General features: G+C 46.9%; 2 protein-coding genes across 11 annotated transcripts; both read left to right on the top strand.

Annotated features, from left to right (window-relative positions):
• Window positions 1-1,556: 1,556 nt before the first annotated feature.
• socs7 (suppressor of cytokine signaling 7) lies at window positions 1,557-11,184 on the top strand. Of its 4 annotated transcripts, none has more exons than XM_058090170.1 (10): window positions 1,557-3,226; window positions 3,310-3,377; window positions 3,843-3,947; window positions 6,547-6,681; window positions 6,796-6,941; window positions 7,010-7,178; window positions 8,227-8,355; window positions 8,761-8,896; window positions 10,219-10,350; window positions 10,429-11,184. In XM_058090170.1, the coding sequence occupies exons 1-9, from the start codon at window positions 1,812-1,814 to the stop codon at window positions 10,337-10,339; spliced, it is 2,424 nt and encodes an 807-aa protein (XP_057946153.1). In that variant the 5' UTR covers window positions 1,557-1,811; the 3' UTR covers window positions 10,340-10,350; window positions 10,429-11,184. The 4 variants fall into 4 exon arrangements, with proteins under 4 accessions (XP_057946153.1, XP_057946144.1, XP_057946168.1 ...); XM_058090161.1 differs by having other exon boundaries at window positions 3,289-3,377; XM_058090185.1 differs by lacking the exon at window positions 6,547-6,681.
• A 415-nt stretch (window positions 11,185-11,599) lies between these two features.
• On the top strand, window positions 11,600-19,248 carry sp2 (sp2 transcription factor). Of its 7 annotated transcripts, XR_009132357.1 has the most exons (10): window positions 11,600-11,680; window positions 12,623-12,702; window positions 13,176-13,958; window positions 14,074-14,292; window positions 14,402-14,702; window positions 15,946-16,123; window positions 16,391-16,584; window positions 16,668-17,484; window positions 17,635-17,742; window positions 18,774-19,248. XR_009132357.1 is itself a non-coding variant. In XM_058090246.1 (9 exons), the coding sequence occupies exons 1-9, from the start codon at window positions 11,674-11,676 to the stop codon at window positions 16,766-16,768; spliced, it is 1,800 nt and encodes a 599-aa protein (XP_057946229.1). In that variant the 5' UTR covers window positions 11,600-11,673; the 3' UTR covers window positions 16,769-19,248. The 7 variants fall into 7 exon arrangements, 3 of the variants coding, with proteins under 3 accessions (XP_057946229.1, XP_057946196.1, XP_057946220.1); XR_009132356.1 differs by lacking the exon at window positions 17,635-17,742; XR_009132352.1 differs by having other exon boundaries at window positions 17,635-19,248.
• Window positions 19,249-19,429: the final 181 nt, after the last annotated feature.

The following is a 19,429-nucleotide window of genomic DNA, read 5'->3' as shown; positions in this document are numbered from 1 at the left end:
TTTTTGGTAACTATAGCAACTGATTCCTTTCCTCTATTACATGCAGGAGTAAAACATGTCAACATTTGTGGTGTTGTGCACAGATTGACAAGCATGATGGGCAAAGTGGGTAAAGACGATGCCTTCATTTTGTTTGTGGTCAAAGGTGTTTGTTGTGCTAAACGATGAGCTGACCTCACTTTGTCTTCTTTGTCCTCTTCTTCCCTCGTGATGTTGCACCGCCCCCTGTCGGCTCTTAATCAACACTTTTTAACTAATATATACGCTTAGGGACTTCATTAATGTCTTTTGAGATTGCAAAATAAACATTTTTTTACCCCACCAGAAACCATTATGACTGTGACCGCGATAAGTAAGCATTTAATATTTAAAAATTCACACTTTTGTACTCAGCGCATCGAAAACTTTGACTTTCCAAATATGAATCTTACTATTATTCCTTGTTTACACCACATTGCGCAACTCTAATGCGCAGGCTACGGAATCCCCACAGGGACAAAAGAGACGGCGATGGCGTTAGCAACCTAGCGAGCTCACTAGTTAGCTTCTCCAATTCAGTATAAACTTAAGAAAGAGGCTGCCATGGCTGACTGCATGCGGTGAAAAAGGTAATTAATCTAATGATGTGTAACATTTATGACGTCTAGTGACCAGAATACTATACATGACTTGTTTTTCAATATTATCACACAACAGGCACAATAGTAATATCATCATATAATCATAATAAAAAAACAATGAATGAATGAATGAACTCTGAACCCCAGACGTCACTTCTTGTCCGCCATCCATTCTTCTCCCCTACTGGAAGATACTGGAAGTTATGTTCTTGTTCAATTTCTTCTTCTTTTTTATTCAATGATTTGTTGTTTCTGATTGTATATATATTGTGTTAGATAATATGACCGAGAAAGTGACCGAGTGAGTGTTAGTTCATCTGTTATGGAGCTGTAATGTAAAAAAAATATTTAGGAGATTGTAAAAAGTGTGAAAAAATATGGAATTCAAATCCGTATGAACCCTGTCATTGCATCACTGCAGAAACAAAACAAAAAAATGTAAAAATATAGCGAAAGGCACAATGAGATATGTATATACAGTGTTTATATAATAAATGTATATACAGTATATGCAGTAAACCGTACAGTACGAGTGTACTGTATACTGCAGTACACCATTGCTCCTGTTTGTCTTTGCTGCCACCTGCTGGACAAACGGAAACTGCAACAACCTCCTCGCTTTGTTTCATTGTGACATCAATTATGGCTATTAATTTATGCTTTTTATTGATTTCTCTCGTGTATCTCCTGGTGGAGTCACAAGAGAGCAAAGTGACTGCAATTTTACTTTAAGTCTCTATTCGTACCAATAACTTGCATGCATACATTGTTTATCATATAATTGTAGTATTTGTAAGGCTTTTAAAGAGGCCAGTCAACGTTGAAAAAGGAATAAGGAATAAAATAGATGAAAGTATGGGATATGGTGAAGAATTAAGTGTGTCATCATCCTCTTCATCATCATCATCATCATCATCATCGAGCGGGTGGGGCCAGGCTGTGAACAAGGTGGCGTCGGAGGTGGGGGGAGGCTGTGATGGTTTGCGACCGGGGTCTAGCTGTTTGAGGCCGGACTCCGCCCGCGGTTGGCCCGCGGCAGCGACCCTGCAGAGGATGGATGCGAGCGGCTGACATCTTGTCTTTCTGCGGTTTTGTCTCCGCGCACGTTGACGGCGCGGCCTTCGCTCGCTGCTGCAGGTCGTCGCTATGTGACGTCGCCTCCTGATTGTCTCCCCGCAATCGTGACCGAGAATGACGAGCAACGCGCAGGAAATGTCGCCCGATTTCGTGCTCATGCGTCTGGTCTCCGCGGCCGAGGAGGACCGCCTGGACGCGGAGAACGGTAACGTGCCGCCGGGGGGCGTCGTGGCCGGGCTGGGCCGAGAGGTGCTGGCTCATAGCGGCGTCAAAGCCAGCTTGGATTTCGGCCGAGACGCGGGCCTCGAGCATCCCAGCGGATGCCGGAACAAAGCCCCGGCGAGCGGCTGCGGCCCCGCTGCACCTGACACGGGCCAGACGGACGGCCGAGACCCGCTGTGTGCGCCTCCTCCGCCGCAGAGCCCCGTTGAGGCCCAGGGTTGCGAGTTCGGTCCCGGAATGCGGCCTCAGCTGCTGGTCTTCTCGGATCTAATGCGGAATGGGGATGGGATCTTTGAACTGGATCGCCTGAACCAGCAGAGGAATCCTCTCGGTTTGGACCAGAGCTCCGGGGTGCCCGGTTGCTTTAACCCGGGTCTCAATAACAACACGCTGAACGCTGCTGAAGTCCAGCAGCAGCAGAACCTCCTGGATGGCACCTGGGTGGCACACAGTCCGGTCTCAGTGACCACGGAGCTGCAAGGACCCGCAGAACTCTGCCACCAGCACCGACTCCTCAGTGGCCCCCCCGAGTGGCCCTTGTTGTCAAGAGGCTCCGGCCCGCTTGCCGTCATCAGCCAGGACCGAGAGGGAGCCGTGTTGGAGCTCGCCCGGAGGTTTGGCGAGCTGGGGGTGGGAGCGGTACCAAAGATGCTCTTCAAAGCAGGTGAGCTCCCTCAGTGCGCATGTCACGAGCCCGGGTCACGCGGCGTCGAGCACACGGACGACCCCGCCGTCACCAGCGACGCGCTCCTGGTGCTGGAAGGGCTCGGGAGCGAGGACGTGGCCGGCCTGGGCCTGGAGGAGGCGCAGGACGAGGAGCGCCGTCGTGAGTGTCTGCTGACCAGGAAGCGAGACATCGTGGAGAAGATGTCCATCACTTGTTTACAAGCTGAGCTCAGCAGGAAGCCGGAAGTAGCAGCCGAGCCGGACCGGCGCCGGGATTTCGCTTCTCGCCAGGTCACCGAAGGACAATCCCGAGTGGCCGTCCCTGTTTCACACACACCGGTACAGAACTCATCTTGGGCCAGCAGTCCCGACCACAGCCAGGCGTCCACTCCTCGCAGGAGGCCCGAGAGATGCGCCAGCGCGCCAAGGACTCCCAGCGGAGCCGACAAGACTTTGAAAGTTCCGGGGAAGTCCAAGAAAGGCTCGTTAAAGGTCCGACTCAGCAGATTGTTCCGGACCAAGAGCTGCAGCGGCTCCACCCACCTTTTGGACAAGAGACCCTCAGTGGCGTCCTCGGTGGTCTCTGCGGGGAGTCTGATGGACGTGCAGACCGCCTCTGGACCTGCACTGGACTCGGACAGGTGAGTGGAGCCAAGCATCTCAGCTTTTTGTTGTTTCCTGTCCTGACTTTTCTTTTACGAAGAAATCCGATGTCGTCCTTCAGCCTCAACCAGCCCAGACTGACCCGGGCCCACAGTGCCTTCTCCCCCGCCTCCCTCTCGGCTTTCACTGGTAAGACCTGACTAACCTCACCACACCAGAAGAGGAGTAGGAAGAAGCAGAGCTTATTTAATCCTACCCCTTTTCCGTGTCTCAGTATCGACTAGTGATTTGACTAATGATGAATATAAGTGGAAAACTCACAATTACCAGCGCGCCTGAACGCTTCACAATCTATTACTGCTACTTGAGTGTGTTTATCTATCTATCTAGTATCTGTCTGTCTGTCTGTCTGTCTGTCTGTCTGTCTGTCTGTCTGTCTGTCTGTCTGTCTGTCTAATCAATCAATCAATCAATCAATCAATCATATGGATCTGCGCCAAATGGCCCCGCCCCTCGTAAGTGTTGTGTTTGTGAGGTGTAATTATCCTGGTGTGTTTATTGCCACTGCATCACATGACGTTGTTGTCGTTCAGGTTCAGGGTTGGGTTTTTATGGTTTTGGTTTTTTTCACCATGAGCACCTTTTGCTTTGCAGGTGAGACGGTGTCTCTGGTGGATGTGGACATCTCACGGCGAGGGACAAACACGCCGCACCCCCCCACGCCACCACCTCCCCCGCGTCGAAGTCTCAGCCTTTTAGGTACTTCCTGTCTGTCTCTCATATGTCACTGTCGCTTGTTCCACGGCTCAAACGTGTCGTAACTTTCACTTTGACACAAATGTAGCCATATGAATGTAGCCTTATGAATATAGCTATATGAATGTAACTATATGAATATAGCTATATGAATGTAACTATATGAATATAGCTATATAAATGTAGCCATATAAATTTAGCCAAAACGTCCAACCAATGATGCCACAACATAAACAAACACACTCGGAGCCTTTTCACTTCCTGGTTGCTGCAGGCTCTATTCTGATAAAAAAAAAGCACCTCTGCCATCTTGTGGCTGTTTTTTCAGCTTAAAGGGGACCTATAATGCTCATTTGTATTGAGTTGTGGACTCCCATAGAGCGGCTACACACAATAACCCATACAGAAAGCTTTTTGATCTTCCAGAATCTGCACCTACTCCAGCTGTATTTCCTTGGATTCGTGCTTCCCACCAAATTGGTCTGTTTTCATTTATTCCACCCACAGCCCGCCTCTGGGCATGCCCACTCCGCTGTGATTGGTCCCACCCCCAAAGTGCTTCCAAACTATGAACAAACCCCACTTTCTATTTTAGTAGGTATAGGAGTTGATAATAAATGAATAAGGTCTTTGGGGAGTGGTTAGGAGCTACTTAGGCGCTACTGGCAGCTCATGGGCTGCTGGTTGGAGACCCCTGACTTACAATGTATAAACTCAAAGAGTAGGCTCCTACAACCTGGCCTGCACTCATTTTCGGACAAACTTAAAAGCTTAATAGGTCCCCTTTAAAATGGCATCAAACGTGCTCTCTTCTATTGTAGAGTTGCATCATCACCTTTGCATCAAAAACGTAAAAGACATATAAATACGTCTTTGGTGGCAAATTAATTTTATTTTTAGAACAGGTCATTTAAAAAATGTCCTTGGGACGGCAGTTTGGACACCCCTGGTCCTTTTGTTAGGAGTCTGAAAAGTGGGGATGTTTCTTAGAAATGAGAAGTGGAGGTTGTGCAATGAGAGCGTGGCGTTCTAAGAGCGCTTTCCTGCGTTCCTGAGTCATAAATATTTGAGGGGAAGTACGTGCATTATACTCGCCATGTGAAACCAAAGCCTTTCTATGTGGTCATTCAATATTTTATAGCCTTTTGTTGACCTTCACGAGATGTTTTCTTACTTTGTGTTTTTCTGCAAGCCGCAACCTACTTCACTGTTTTCATTCATTTTCTACCGCTTATCCTCACAAGGGTCGTGGGGGTGCTGGAGCCTATCCCAGCTGTCTTATATACATATAGACAGACAACCATTTTTCGGGCGAGCCAGCCAATCACAGTGCACATATAGACAAACAACCATTTTTCGGGCGAGTCAGCCAATCACAGGGCACATATAGACAAACAATCATTCTTCGGGCGAGCCAGCCAATCACAGGGCACATATAGACAAACAACCATTCCTCGGGCGAGCCAGCCAATCACAGGACACATATAGACAAACAACCATTTTTCAGGCGAGCCAGCCAATCACAGGGCACATATAGACAAACAACCATTTTTCGGGCGAGTCAGCCAATCACAGGGCACATATAGACAAACAATCATTCTTCGGGCGAGCCAGCCAATCACAGGGCACATATAGACAAACAACCATTCCTCGGGCGAGCCAGCCAATCACAGGACACATATAGACAAACAACCATTTTTCAGGCGAGCCAGCCAATCACAGGGCACATATAGACAAACAACCATTTTTCGGGCGAGCCAGCCAATCACAGGGCACATATAGACAAACAACCATTTTTCAGGCGAGCCAGCCAATCACAGGGCACATATAGACAAACAACCATTCCTCGGGCGAGCCAGCCAATCACAGGACACATATAGACAAACAACCATTTTTCGGGCGAGCCAGCCAATCACAGATCACATATAGACAAACAACCATTTTTTGGGCGAGCCAGCCAATCACAGATCACATATAGACAAACAACCATTGTTCGGGCGAGCCAGCCAATCACAGGGCACATATAGACAAACAACCATTTTTCGGGCGAGCCAGCCAATCACAGGGCACATATAGACAAACAACCATTCTTTGGGCGAGCCAGCCAATCACAGTGCACATATAGACAAACACCATTCTTTGGGCAAGCCAGCCAATCACAGGGCACATATAGACAAACAACCATCCTTTGGGCGAGCCAGCCAATCACATGGCACATATAGACAAACAACCATTCACACTCACATTCATACCTATGGACAATTTGAAGTGGCTAATTAACCTAGCATGTTTTTGGAATGTGGGAGGAAACCGGAGTACCCGTAGAAAACCCACGCATGCACGGGGAGAACATGCAAACTCCACACAGAGATGGAATTGGAATTGAACTCGGGTCTCCTAGCTGTGAGGTCTGCGCGCTAACTACACGACTGACTGTTTTCAATTGTTTAAAAAAAAACAGACAAAGCTCCTCCCTCTTTTTACTTTTTCCTTCACTTCCTTCATTTCCTCTGTCCTTCTCTCCTACCTCGCCTCATGACTTCCTGCCATTCTTGCATCCCTCCTTCCTTGCATCCTTGCATCCTTGCTGTCCTTCCTCCAGATGACATATCCGGTCCTCAGCCAGGGCCGTTCCTAGTGACTGTTATGGGGGCGTCCCTGCAGTCCCTCCCCTTGCCACTACCCCCACCCGCCCCCCCTTCCCACGGCACCATGCAGCACAGTCTCAGCCTCAACGGTAAGACGGCGCCGGGCGCTCGGACGCGCGTCCGGGTTCGGTCTGCGGTCCTGAAGCTACAACAGGACGTTAAGATGCTTCATGTTGTGTCCATCTTGTCTCACTGTGCTTTAGACGCCTTCCTGCGAGCACTTCCTCATTCAAATCCATCGCAGGCCGACGCCCCACCTACTGTAAGACAGGCCCCGCCTCCCATGCTGTGTGCGCTCCGCAGGTCCGAGGCCGGCAACTTCACGGCCAGCCTGAGAGAGCTGGAGAAGGTACGTCTGCTTCGTGATGGTCGTATGACCGCATGTGCTCAAGTCATGTGATCATTGCTTGCCCGCAGTGCGGCTGGTACTGGGGTCCCATGAACTGGGAAGATGCTGAGATGAAGCTGAAGGGAAAACCGGACGGATCTTTTCTGGTCCGAGACAGCTCGGACCCAAGATACATCCTCAGCCTCAGCTTTCGCTCGCAGGGCGTCACGCACCACACGCGCATGGAACATTACCGAGGTGAGCGAGAACGTGTCACGTCACCTCCTCAAGTCAACTTCAAATGTCACTTTGTTGCATAAAGTTCTACCACAAAGTTTGAACCTGGAGGTCAAGTTCTAACAAAGTTCTAACGCAGAGGTAAAGTTGTCAACACAAAGTTCTTACAAGGAGGTGATGTTCTAACACGAGCTTCTAACTTGCTGTTGAAGTTCTAGAAGTGAAGTTCTCACACAAAGTTTTCTAGAAGTGAAGTTCTCGCATGACATTCTAACACAGAAGTGAAGTTCTTGCATGATGTTCTAGTTCTCGCATGATGTTCTAACACAGAAGTGAAGTTCTGGCATGACGTTCTAACATAAAATTGAAGTTCTCACATGACGTTCTAACACAGAAGTGAAGTGAAGTTCTGGCATGACATTCTAACATAGAAGTGAAGTTCTCGCATGACGTTCTAACATACACGTGAGGTTCTCGCATGACGTTCTAACATAGACGTGAGATTCTCGCATGACGTTCTAACAGAAGTGAAGTTCTCGCATGATGTTCTAACACAGAAGTGAAGTTCTAACATAGTGAAGTTCTCACATGACGTTCTAACACAGAAGTGAAGTTCTCGCATGATGTTCTAACACAGAAGTGAAGTTCTCACATGACGTTCTGACACAGAAGTGAAGTTCTAACATAGGGAAGTTCTCACATGATGTTCTAACATAGAAGTGAAGTTCTCACATGATGTTCTAACATAGAAGTGAAGTTCTTGCATGATGTTCTAACATAGAAGTGAAGTTCTTGCATGACGTTCTAACACAGAAGTGAAGTTCTTGCATGACGTTCTAACACAGAAGTGAAGTTCTCACATTACGTTCTAACACAGAAGTGAAGTTCTCACATTACGTTCTAACACATAAGGGAAGAGTCAACATGAGGCTCTTGCACTAAGCTCTAACATGAACTTCTAACTCAAAGTTCTAATGTTAAGTTCTACCATGAAGTCATGACACAGAAGTCAGGTTCTCTGTCCAGGAGCCACATTTGAAGTGTCAAGTGTCTGTGCTGCCCCCTGCAGGCACCTTCAGCTTGTGGTGTCACCCCAAGTTTGAGGACCGCTGTCACTCGGTGGTGGAGTTCATCGAACGAGCCATCATGCACTCCAAGAACGGCAAGTTCCTCTACTTCCTGCGTTCCAGAGTCCCAGGTAACTGTATACTGTGTACTGTGTACTGTCTGACTGTATACTGTTGTACACACTACTACTGTAGAGCACATAGCAGGGATGGCACAATGAGATCATTCACTTCCTGCCTGTTTGGGGGCGAGAGATGACGAAAACAGACACATGGCAATATATTGGGGCCCAGTTGATTTTTGTATTTATTATTATATATATTGTTATTATATATAGGATGTTGTGACTCCCCTGGTATATGCTGTATGTAGGTCACCATGAAATATGAATGCCTTGCATCCTCAGCATGCACTTAGCATGATGCATGTCTGTTAATGTGATGTCATCCAACATCCAATACAAACATTCAGGAATATCGTTTGTTTAGGAATATCCTCACCCTGCCCTCTTTACTTACTGCGTTCCTGTTTCCAGGACTTCCTCCAACGCCGGTCCAGCTGCTCTATCCCGTTTCACGTTTCAGCAACGTCAAGTCGCTGCAGCACCTCTGCAGGTTCTGCATCCGACAAATTGTCCGCATCGATCACATCCAGGAGCTTCCACTGCCCAGGTGCTTCCTCATTTGCATATTCACTAATACTACTACTACTACTACTACTTCTAGTCTTTCAAGAATGATGAGTGTAATGTGCATGCCAGCATGGCCAGCTATTTATGGCCGCTGCCACTATGTGAACCGTACCGGGGGTATGCTGGAGCCTATCCCAGTGACCCTACGTAAAAACGTATGCATTTTGCACCGTAAACATCATATCTGATTACATATAATGTACGTGAATAAATCCAATAAAACATATAAAACTACACATAAAATACAGTGATATTTGAGACAGGTTACTCTTACCCTACTGATGATGTTGTAATCCTGCCAATAAAAAAAGGGCTTGTAATTTATCCAATGCGTCATGGATATGCAATAAAAAAACATTGATTATGTTTAAATACATATTAAACATGTTTCTTTCCCTTTTATGTGCATTATCATGTGAGAAATCCAGTTGATATGAACTAGCTAACAATGCACATCATTGGGTCACACCTAAAAAAAACCCTGACGTTCTAACACAGAAGTGAAGTTCTCGCATGACGTTCTAACACAGAAGTGAAGTCCTCACATGACGTTCTGACATAGAAGTGAAGTTCTCGCATGACGTTCTAACATATATGTGAGGTTCTTGCATGACGTTCAAAAAAGAAGTGAAATGAAGTTCTAACATTGATTATGTTTAAATAGATATTAAACATGTTTCTTTCCCTTTCATGTGCATTATCATGTGAGAAATCGAGTTGATATGAACTAGCTAACAATGCACATCATTGGGTCACACCTAAAAAGAAAAACCTGACGTTCTAACAAAGAAGTGAGGTTTTCGCATGACGTTCTAACACAGAAGTGAAGTTCTCGCATGACGTTCTAACACAGAAGGGAAGTTCTCGCATGACGTTCTAACACAGAAGTGAAGTTCTCCATTATGTTCTAACAAAGAAGTGAAGTTCTTGCATGACGTTCTAACACAGAAATTTTATTTTTTATTTTTTGGTTTTTTATTTTATTTTTTAAATAATGTACCTCGTACCGAAGTAGGAGGTGACATGAGCATCCAATGCCATAATGGGTACCATAGTAAGTGTCAATATAGTGATATATATAGCACATCATGACTGGTTCAAGACTCCTTGGATTTAGCAAACATCAACATTTCAAGTATAACTTTGACTTTGACTACGCTGCAACATAAAGAACAACCAAAAAATATTTATTTACAAATATAACACCATGAACTATTTATAATTTTCACATGAGGAACATGTGACATGAACATGTAGACGTAGATAAGCAGTCACGTAATGATGTGTCCGTTGTGTGTGCAGGCCGCTGATCTCCTACCTAAGTAAGTTTTATTACTACGACCCCGAGGAAGAGATGTACCTGTCAATCAAAAACATCCGGGCGGCGTTGACCCCAGAGCGGGAGGCGGACTCTGAGACGTGATCCCGCCTCCTGTGAGTCCCATCATGTTGATTTTTAAAGTTCTCGCTCACGACATGTATAAGTGTAAAACTTTCACTGCGACTCCCCAGGGTCGAGTGTGCTGGTTTTGCAGTCAGTCCCTGGACGGAGGTCCCGCTTCCTGGTCCAGCTGTTTTCTTGTTGGGACCGTTGAGCAGCAGCAAGCGGTGTTGCTGCAGCAGCTGCTGTTAGGCTGGCTGGGTGGAGAACGCCACAATGAAAGACGCCAGCAGACACGAACTGAAGCCCATCCACTGGATTTCGACTGGTTTGTTTGTGCCGCCGTCCTTTCCGCCTTTCCCCCCCTGTCTCTTTTTTTGTGTCCGAAATGAGACGGCTGAAGATGCTTTCAGGGCAGATATACACACTCGCATCATCATGGTGGACCATTGCAACATTTAGCTTTGTGCTTTATTATTGTCTCCTCAGTTGTGGAATATTAATAAAATATGCGATAGATTTCATGGATTCATGCGTGATGATGGTTTGAATTCCAAGTTTTGGTTGACTTTTGAGGCAGATTGTCTTGTTTGATTGCTTTTAAGAGGTTCCCCTGTGTGTTTCCAATTATTATTATTGTTATGAGTGTGTTTTGATGTCAGGAGAAGGCAGCATTCACCAAAGACAAATGATTTAATGCAACCGCCATCCTTGCGGGTGTGAAGTTATTACTGAGTTGTTACTGATGTATAAGAGTTTCCATTATGCCTTGCTCCACAGTGTGTGTATCTGCCATGACTGACCTCTACCTGTCCACGTCCAAATGTCTTTGCTCATTTTCACAAGTTGGCTGCTGTTGTTTTTTTTAAATAAAGACAAAAATAAACTTTGAACCGTGTTTTGGTTTTATTTGACCATCGCATCTTAATTCCCAATAAACAAGAAAGCAACATTTGAGTACAGTCGTGCTACCTAGTGGTCAATTTGCTAAATTACTGTTTTATTAACTGAGCGTCTGTGTTGTCAGTCTAGCGTGAGGGTACCACCCCTCAAATCTCGCATTGGATGTTTGACACGTCAGTCAAACTGATTCCCTGCTGTAATAGGCCGTATAGCTATAAGGGACAATAGTCTTAGAAACGCCCTCTTAGGGCAACAGCTCAGAATTCTATTGGTGGAGCTTGCATCCATCGATTGACGTACCCAAATGCTGTATTACGATTTGTTGAGTTTAAGCTCAATCACCAAGACACCTCAAAGCAATTGGTAGCAACAGCCGTCAATCAACTGTGCCTTGTACGTGCATTGGTGCAGACCGGGCGGGCGGATACCTCCAGGGGCTCGGTGTTCAAGGCTCACGGACAGCGAATGTCGTCATGAGCGGTGGGTAGGAATTTAAACATTGATGTTTATATTGCATTCAGCTAGGTAAAACATCGTATTTTCGTGGCGCGGAAACACACGGAACGGTTCGGTGGTAAGAGGACGGCAGTGATAGGCGGGCTTGCGCAGCTGTGTGAAGGAAAAAACGTCGCACTTCCGGAAGAGGCTTTCCTTTTTCTGTGAGGCTATCAAAGAGTTCAACTCGCTCAGCGCTAACAACATCATGCTAGCCCCTCTTCGTTCACTTCTTCTCCTAATGTAAGACAAACATCTCCTCGCCTTAGCTATTATGATATTATGAATCAAAAAGTTATATACGTTCAGCTGTAACGGTCCCCGCGGGCTTGTTTCCCCATTTAAAACTAAGCTGCACAGCAGTAAATCAGCTTAGGCTAGCCGCTGTGCTAGTGCTAACCTGAGCACAAACAAACCAGCTTTTTAAAATAATGCGTTTTCATTTGTTATCTATATTCACCAAGACTTCTTAGTCAAGCCATTTTTCCTGAATCGTTGTCATGTTTATTATTTGTGTTGCACATTGCAGACCTTTTGCCTGTTGACTTTTGGCCGACAGTTGTTGTATTGATTTAATCGGAAAGCTAGCACAATCCAATGACATTCAATTGAAAAGTTCCAGCAAACAAACACACTGACATTTGCTATCACAATGTAACACTTCAGGATGCCACAATACAGTAGCAAACCAAAGTGAGCATCAGTATTTTTTATATATCACATTTCCAACTCTTATTGGATTGATTGTTTACGTCATGTTTTCATTGATAGTGTGTATTATGATTAATCAGCAGCATGTCTTTAAAAGTTCATGGCAACTGCTCGTTTCGTTCAAACTAGCTTTGCATCTTCGTATCTTTAGTGTATGTGTGTGTATTGTAATTGTCATAGTGTTCCAGTTTCAGTTTGGTGCCTTGTGTGTTCCAGTGTCAAAGGACAACATGGCCACCGTCGTTGCTGTCAGTCCCAGTGAATATCTTCAGCCTTCCACCACCACCACCACACAAGTGAGTTACAACCGCATATTGTTTGTGTTGATTGTTCAATTATTTGGTCGAGTAATATTTGTGTAGGGGCTGCACGGCGGTCGAGTGGTTAGCACGCAGACCTCACAGCTAGGAGACCAGGGTTCAATTCCACCCTCGGCCATCTCTGTGTGGAGTTTGCATGTTCTCTTCATAGGTATGAATGTGAGTGTGAATGGTTGTTTGTCTATATGTGCCCTGTGATTGGCTGGCGACCAGTCCAGGGTGTATGCCGCCTCTCGCCTGAAGACAGCTGGGATAGGCTCCAGCACCCCCGCGACCCTCGTGAGGAAAAGCGGCAGAAAATGAATGAATGAATGAATAATATTTGTGTAATGTCTATAAGATAGTAAACTACAGTGGAACATATCAGGTCAGTTCCAGGGTTAAACTGTGACTGTTGTCAAAAGCTTAGATACAATAATAATGGCTTTCATTTAATTGTGCGTGTACAGGACAGTCAGCCGTCTCCTCTGGCCCTGCTGGCTGCCACCTGCAGTAAGATCGGACCCCCTGCTGCTCAAGCCCCTGTCAGCACCCCCCCATCCGGGCCGCAGCCTCGTCGCCTGCTGCCCATCAAACCGGCGCCCATTGCACCCGCCCCTCCTAAAAACCTGAGCTTCTTGCAAGCAAAGGGCAATGTCATCCAGCTTCCCACTGGCCTGGGCGCCACGACCCCCGGCAGCCCGATCGTGCTCACCATCCAGCAGAGCCCGGCACATCCCAGCCCCCAGGCCCCCGGTAACATCCAATACCAGGTGATGCCGCAGATCCAGGGCGCTCAGACCATCCAGGTGATGCCGCAGGGGGGCCAGATCCAGCTCATACCGGGTACCAATCAGGCTATCATCACCACCCCCATGTCGGTACCAGCCCCGGCGACCTCTACCCCCGCCACCGCCCCTGTCCCAACGCAGAAAACTGTCGCCATCAAGCCCTCGCCCAAAGTGAAGAAGTCAAACGCCGCCATCACTGCCGCTAACATGGTGCAGCTGCCAGGTGGACTCACGCTGCCCATCAACGTGGCGACAGGAGAAGTGGGTGGGGCTCAGATCGTAACTGAGACAGCGGCCGCCCCCACTGCTGCGGGAAAGGCGCGACGAGGGAGGAAGAAGAAAGTGGTGCTGGCTGCTCAGGCTACACCTGCAGCTCCTCCTCCGCCTCTGCCGCAGGCCCCCTCCCCGCCCCCGGACCAGATGGAGACCATCCTGATAGAAACGGGAGACAACATCATTCAGGTGCAGCAACACGCCAAACGCTCTTCACTTCCTGTTCTGTCTCATGAGCAGACGTGGTAGTTGATGGATGACCTTGATGGATGACCTATTTGTGTGTGTGTGTGTGTGTGCGCAGGCGGGTAACAACCTGCTGATCCTGCAGAGTCCAGGCCAGCCGGCTGTGGTCCAGCAGGTGCAGCTGGTGCCGCCCAAACAGGATTCTCAGGTGGTCCAGATCCCTCAGCAGGCTCTGAAAGTGGTTCAAGCTGCCTCTGCCTCGTTGCCGCAGGTCCCGCAGAGACAGTCATCGACCTCCTCTGGCCTGCAGGTGGCGTCACAAGAGGCACCGACACAGGTTCAGCAGACCTTCTAACCTTCTATTTGCTTCTTGCCTGCCGTGTTTGCTGGTGTTCTATCCGCATGACCCAAAATGTTGTTTTGACATCAAATGTCGCCTTTGTCAGATCCTCTTCAAGACAGGGGCCGGCGAGTGGCGGTCTGTCCAACTCCAGGATGCGGTTTCCACGGCAACAACCCCCACGACTCCCGTAACAACCACCGCTGCCCCCGCCTTGCCGGTAGCTGGCACCAAGAGGACACAGACAGGGGTGCGGAAGGAGCGGACTCTGGCAAAGATTGCGCCCGCGGGGGGGATGATGCCGTTGAATACGTCGCAGATGTCCTCGGCGGCACAGGCAGTGCAGACCATAAGCATCAATGGCGTCCAAGTTCAGGGAGTTCCTGTAACCATCACTAACGCAGGAGGTGAGGAAACGCAAAGTTTTCCATAGAGGGGAAGTTCTCACATGACGTTCTAACACATACATGAAGTTCTCGCATGACGTTCTAACACAGAAGTGAAGTTCTCGCATGACGTTCTAACATAGAAGTGAAGTTCTCACATGACGTTCTGACATAGAAGTGAAGTTCTCACATGACGTTCTGACATAGAAGTGAAGTTCTCACATGACGTTCTGACATAGAAGTGAAGTTCTCTCATGACGTTCTAACACAGAAGGGAAGTTCTCTCATGACGTTCTAACACAGAAGGGAAGTTCTCTCATGACGTTCTAACACAGAAGGGACGTTCTCTCATGACGTTCTAACACAGAAGGGACGTTCTCGCATGACGTTCTAACACAGAAGGGACGTTCTCGCATCATGTTCTAACACAGAAGGGAAGTTCTCGCATCATGTTCTAACACAGAAGGGAAGTTCTCGCATGATGTTCTAACACAGAAGGGAAGTTCTCGCATGATGTTCTAACACAGAAGTGAAGTTCTCGCATGACGTTCTGACATAGAAGTGAAGTTCTCACATGACGTTCTAACACAGAAAAGAAGTTCTCGCATGACGTTCTAACACAGAAAAGAAGTTCTCGCATGACGTTCTAACACAAAAAAGAAGTTCTCGCATGACGTTCTAACACAGAAAAGAAGTTCTCGCATGACGTTCTAACACAGAAAAGAAGTTCTCGCATGATGTTCTAACACAGAAAAGAAGTTCTCGCATGATGTTCTAACACAGAAAAGAAGTTCTCGCATGATGTTCTAACACAGAAAAGAAGTTCTCGCATGACGTTGTAACACAGAAGTGAAGTTCCCGCATGACGTTGTAACACAGAAGTGAAGTTCCCGCATGACATTGTAACACAGAAGTGAAATTCTCGCATGACGTTCTAACACAGAAGGGAAGTTTCAACATGACGTTCTGACACAGACGTGAAGTTCTCGCATGACGTTTTAACACAGACGTGAAGTTCTTGCATGACGTGGAGGTGAGGAAATACTCAGCCTTCAAAATAAAAGTCATGGCAGCTTGGTCATCCTGGAAGGGGGATTCCCCCCTTCTGCGGCAGTTCAGGGGTGTATCGTCGTGTATCGTCCTCAGCTTGTAAAGCCTTTTGGTGCTGTTTTGTCATTCAGGGCTATGTAAATAAAGTTGACTTTACTTGACGGTGTGCATGTCATGTTGTGTGTGTGTGTGTGTGTGTGTGTTTGTTTGCCAGGCCAGCAGCACTTGACGGTACAGACCGTTCAGGGTGGGGGCCTGCAGCTGGCGGCAGCGCAGGGCCAGTCCACCATCCACATGGACCAGACGCTCACACTGGAGCTACCCAGCCACACGGGGGAGAGGAAGCGACGCATGGCGTGCACCTGCCCCAACTGTAAAGACCTAGACAAGAGGTTAGCGTTAGTCTTTTTATTATTGCATCATCATGGAGGTGATGTCATCCAGGTTTTGAGTCACGAGATTAGTGAAAGTTCTTTTCAGTGTGAGGATGTTGAGGAGTGAGGAAGGAGTAAGTCCACTGTTTTGATTCCTCCATTCCCCTTTGGAGTTATTGAACCTTTTCCACTTATGGCTTTCTTCAGGCCTGTTATTGGCTAGTGTGACCTGTCGCCTGTCACGAAATTACCTGTAACCGCCACGCTCTGTTCCTCTACGTGCAGGCCGGGCGACGTGGGCAAGAGAAAGCACATCTGTCACGTTCCCGGCTGCGAAAAGACGTTCCGGAAGACGTCGCTCCTCCGAGCTCACGTCCGTCTGCACACGGGGGAGCGTCCCTTTGTCTGCAACTGGGTGTTCTGCGGGAAGCGTTTCACACGCAGCGACGAGCTGCAGCGGCACGCCCGGACGCACACGGGTATGATGCTCCTGTACTGCCTTTTGGCGAGAGCTTTTTTTTTTTTTTTTTCATGCCTGTGTGTGTGTGTTGTGTGCTTGCAGGAGACAAACGCTTCGAGTGTTCTCAGTGTCAGAAACGCTTCATGAGGAGCGACCACCTGACGAAGCATTACAAGACTCACATAAACACCAAGAACCTGTGAGAAGACTCCGGACTGAATGCGGACAAACTCGCCAGCTCGACACTGAGGGGAGTTTGTGACTTGTCCCATAATGGGACATCCCACGCCCTCCCACACATCCCCACTGGGACTCTGTGTAGCATGATTAGAAACAAAAGCCCTCCTGGTGGATTTGAGAGGATCCATATAACCTTGCTCTGCTCGGCGGTGACTGGCCCGGAGAGTGCAGATGACCCACTCTGCTGCTTATTTATGGATCCTTGTGGACAAAGATGGTACACAGCAGCAACTCCAATGACTCCACTCTCAAGTTCCCTCCATTCCATCCAGTAGGGTTTCGAGGTGGAGAACAAAAACAGCCTGGACACCACACGTTTTTAACTGTTATTTTAAAGCATCCGCGTACAGCCACTTCATACATACCAAGCCAGGCTAAACCATTCCCGAGCCGAGATAAGCCGTACATGTTCTCCAGCATGTTCTGCTCCGAAGCATCTAAAGCGAACTTGTGACCTGAAATGATATTTGTACCTGAGTCGGTTACCTGTGTCTGTGGCTCACGGCGATATAATCATCTGTCCAGGGAAGTCGGTGTCTTCTCCCGCATTGAACGCAGTTACAAAGGCGGCAGCGGGAACATCCTGTTTGGTGCCTTTTTAAAAGCTGCCAATCATGAATGAAGATCAGCTGCGTTGCCATGGTGACTGCGTGTAGACACGCAAGGAAGAAGCATGGAGGTATGGAATGCTATTTGGGAATGAATGCAGACATGAGAGGGGCATTCAAATTTATTTAAGACTTCATGGAGGAGAAATTGGAAAAGCTGCTCTTTATAACCTGAAACAAAGATTTAGGAAATAACAGAGGACGTCTCTTTGCCTTTTTAGCGGGACGAGTCCTGGTGTGTTTATCTTCCTTGGTGGTTTGACTGGTATTTACATGTGTTTTCAAATACCAGTCAGATTCCTTTGACCGAGTTGAAGATTATACAGCAGGTAAATTCAATATTGTACACATCATCATTTTTCTTATTAAATATAGGTCCTATTGACAAGAATTTTTCACCAGCTGTCGTAAATAACTTACAGTAGATCCCCACTATTTGTAGGCTTCCGGTTTGAACTGGGAAAGGGGAAAAAAAACATAATTGAGACAGCCGTTATTATCATCCCCCTAGCTTGACATCCTCCGATTTTGGCTCAACATTTGCAATAAAAGTGCCTGTTGTAATTATTAGATTATATTCCGCTCCAAAAGCTTCCCCTCTCATAATAAGAGACAAAGAGAAGTGCATAAAGGCATGGAAAAAACATCTGAAACAATGAAATTCCCAAGCCATCCTGCTGCCCCTCGTTAGTGTAAATTAAATCAGCTGGTTCAGTCCCACATAAAGCGTCCTTATTAATGCAAAACCGTGCTGATGGTTTGTGTAGAGAAAGATATCTAAACTTCTGAATGTTCCAAAGAGCACTGCGGGGGGGCGTAGATGACCAGGTCAGCTTTCTTTCAAGGGAGTGACATGCATTTTAAACGATATATTTACAGCGCTGAGGAAAAAAACGGTGTTCAATACTTACCCACTGTATATCCTACTGTAGACGTTGCCAGTATTAGCCTGTACATTGTTGCTGTACAGTCAGACATTTAACCACTTCAAACCGCTTCTGTGAGCTGCAAGAAGTCCGTTTACCTCAAGTGTTTCAGTGTCGTATCACTTAAACAGCCACGCTTTGACTGGTGCGCATAAGCTATCGGAAGGCGGGCAGACATTTGCAAACATAAATCCGAATATCGGTTGACTTGTTGTGACAATCACAATACAGGACGCAAAGCAGGCCTGCGGTCACTTGCTATTTGATAGCTTTAATTCCACACCAAGTCCAAACAGCGCTTGTCCGTGTGCCCCAAAGAGTCACAATGACTTCACGTCACTTTGCTTTTCTCTGTGCTCGATGACACAAGGTGCGGGAGGGAGATGCGGAACCTGCTCATATTTATGTTTGTATACTTCCTGTTGTATTTGCAGTGTACTCGGTGTAGGACATGCTGCCCGTGCTGTGCTTGGCCCGAAGGAAAAAGGACATTGTACAGTGTGTATGGATGCAAATATAATGTGACTTTGTATAGCTTCGTTCCTGCTCTAGATGTTTTTTCTATTGAATGAAAGATGCCTTAGACAGCTGCACCCACTATTTAAATTGTTTCTGATTTTTGTGTTCTTAACTTATGTTTCATGCTGATGTGACGTGCACTAACACGAAACCACCCCGATGTGTACATTGATTATTATAATAACTAAATGTAAACAACCCCCCCCCCCCCGATTGACATTTTGGTTTCTTGGTTGCTGTGAATTGATTGTTTTTCCTTTTACGTCAAATAATGTCCCCGCTGCCAACTGTGTATTTCAAGAGAGCCCGGAAAACCAGCAGCTAATTTTATACAGTGTATAAAGGTGCTACTTTTCTACAAGCAGCCCACAAATAAACAACTTAAAAGTAGTTTGACACCCTGTCTTTATTTAGAGTACTACCTAAACACTGTCAAAAGCAGATAGATTCTACTATTTGGTACATTAAATGTTATAAATTTATCCAAAACAGTTCATTATCTGCTCGCAGTAGTGTTGTTTTTTGCGTTAATCAGATTTGAGCTTCTGTGTATTGCCATTGGTGGTGGGCA

This window comes from Doryrhamphus excisus, chromosome 1 (assembly GCF_030265055.1).
Source record: "Doryrhamphus excisus isolate RoL2022-K1 chromosome 1, RoL_Dexc_1.0, whole genome shotgun sequence".
Classification (NCBI taxonomy): Eukaryota; Metazoa; Chordata; class Actinopteri; order Syngnathiformes; family Syngnathidae; genus Doryrhamphus; species Doryrhamphus excisus.
This window is presented reverse-complemented; position numbering and strand designations above follow the sequence as displayed.

Excerpts from the sequence above, each read along its gene's own strand:
- socs7 (XM_058090161.1), top strand. The coding sequence starts at position 1,812 with ATGACGAGCAACGCGCAGGAAATGTCGCCCGATTTCGTGCTCATGCGT. Across the intron at positions 3,948-6,546 it reads TCGAAGTCTCAGCCTTTTAG|ATGACATATCCGGTCCTCAG; the intron begins GTACTTCCTGTC and ends TCCTTCCTCCAG. Across the intron at positions 6,942-7,009 it reads GCCTGAGAGAGCTGGAGAAG|TGCGGCTGGTACTGGGGTCC; the intron begins GTACGTCTGCTT and ends GCTTGCCCGCAG.
- sp2 (XM_058090213.1), top strand. Across the intron at positions 14,703-15,945 it reads AACCATCACTAACGCAGGAG|GCCAGCAGCACTTGACGGTA; the intron begins GTGAGGAAACGC and ends TTTGTTTGCCAG. Across the intron at positions 16,585-16,667 it reads GCACGCCCGGACGCACACGG|GAGACAAACGCTTCGAGTGT; the intron begins GTATGATGCTCC and ends GTGTGCTTGCAG.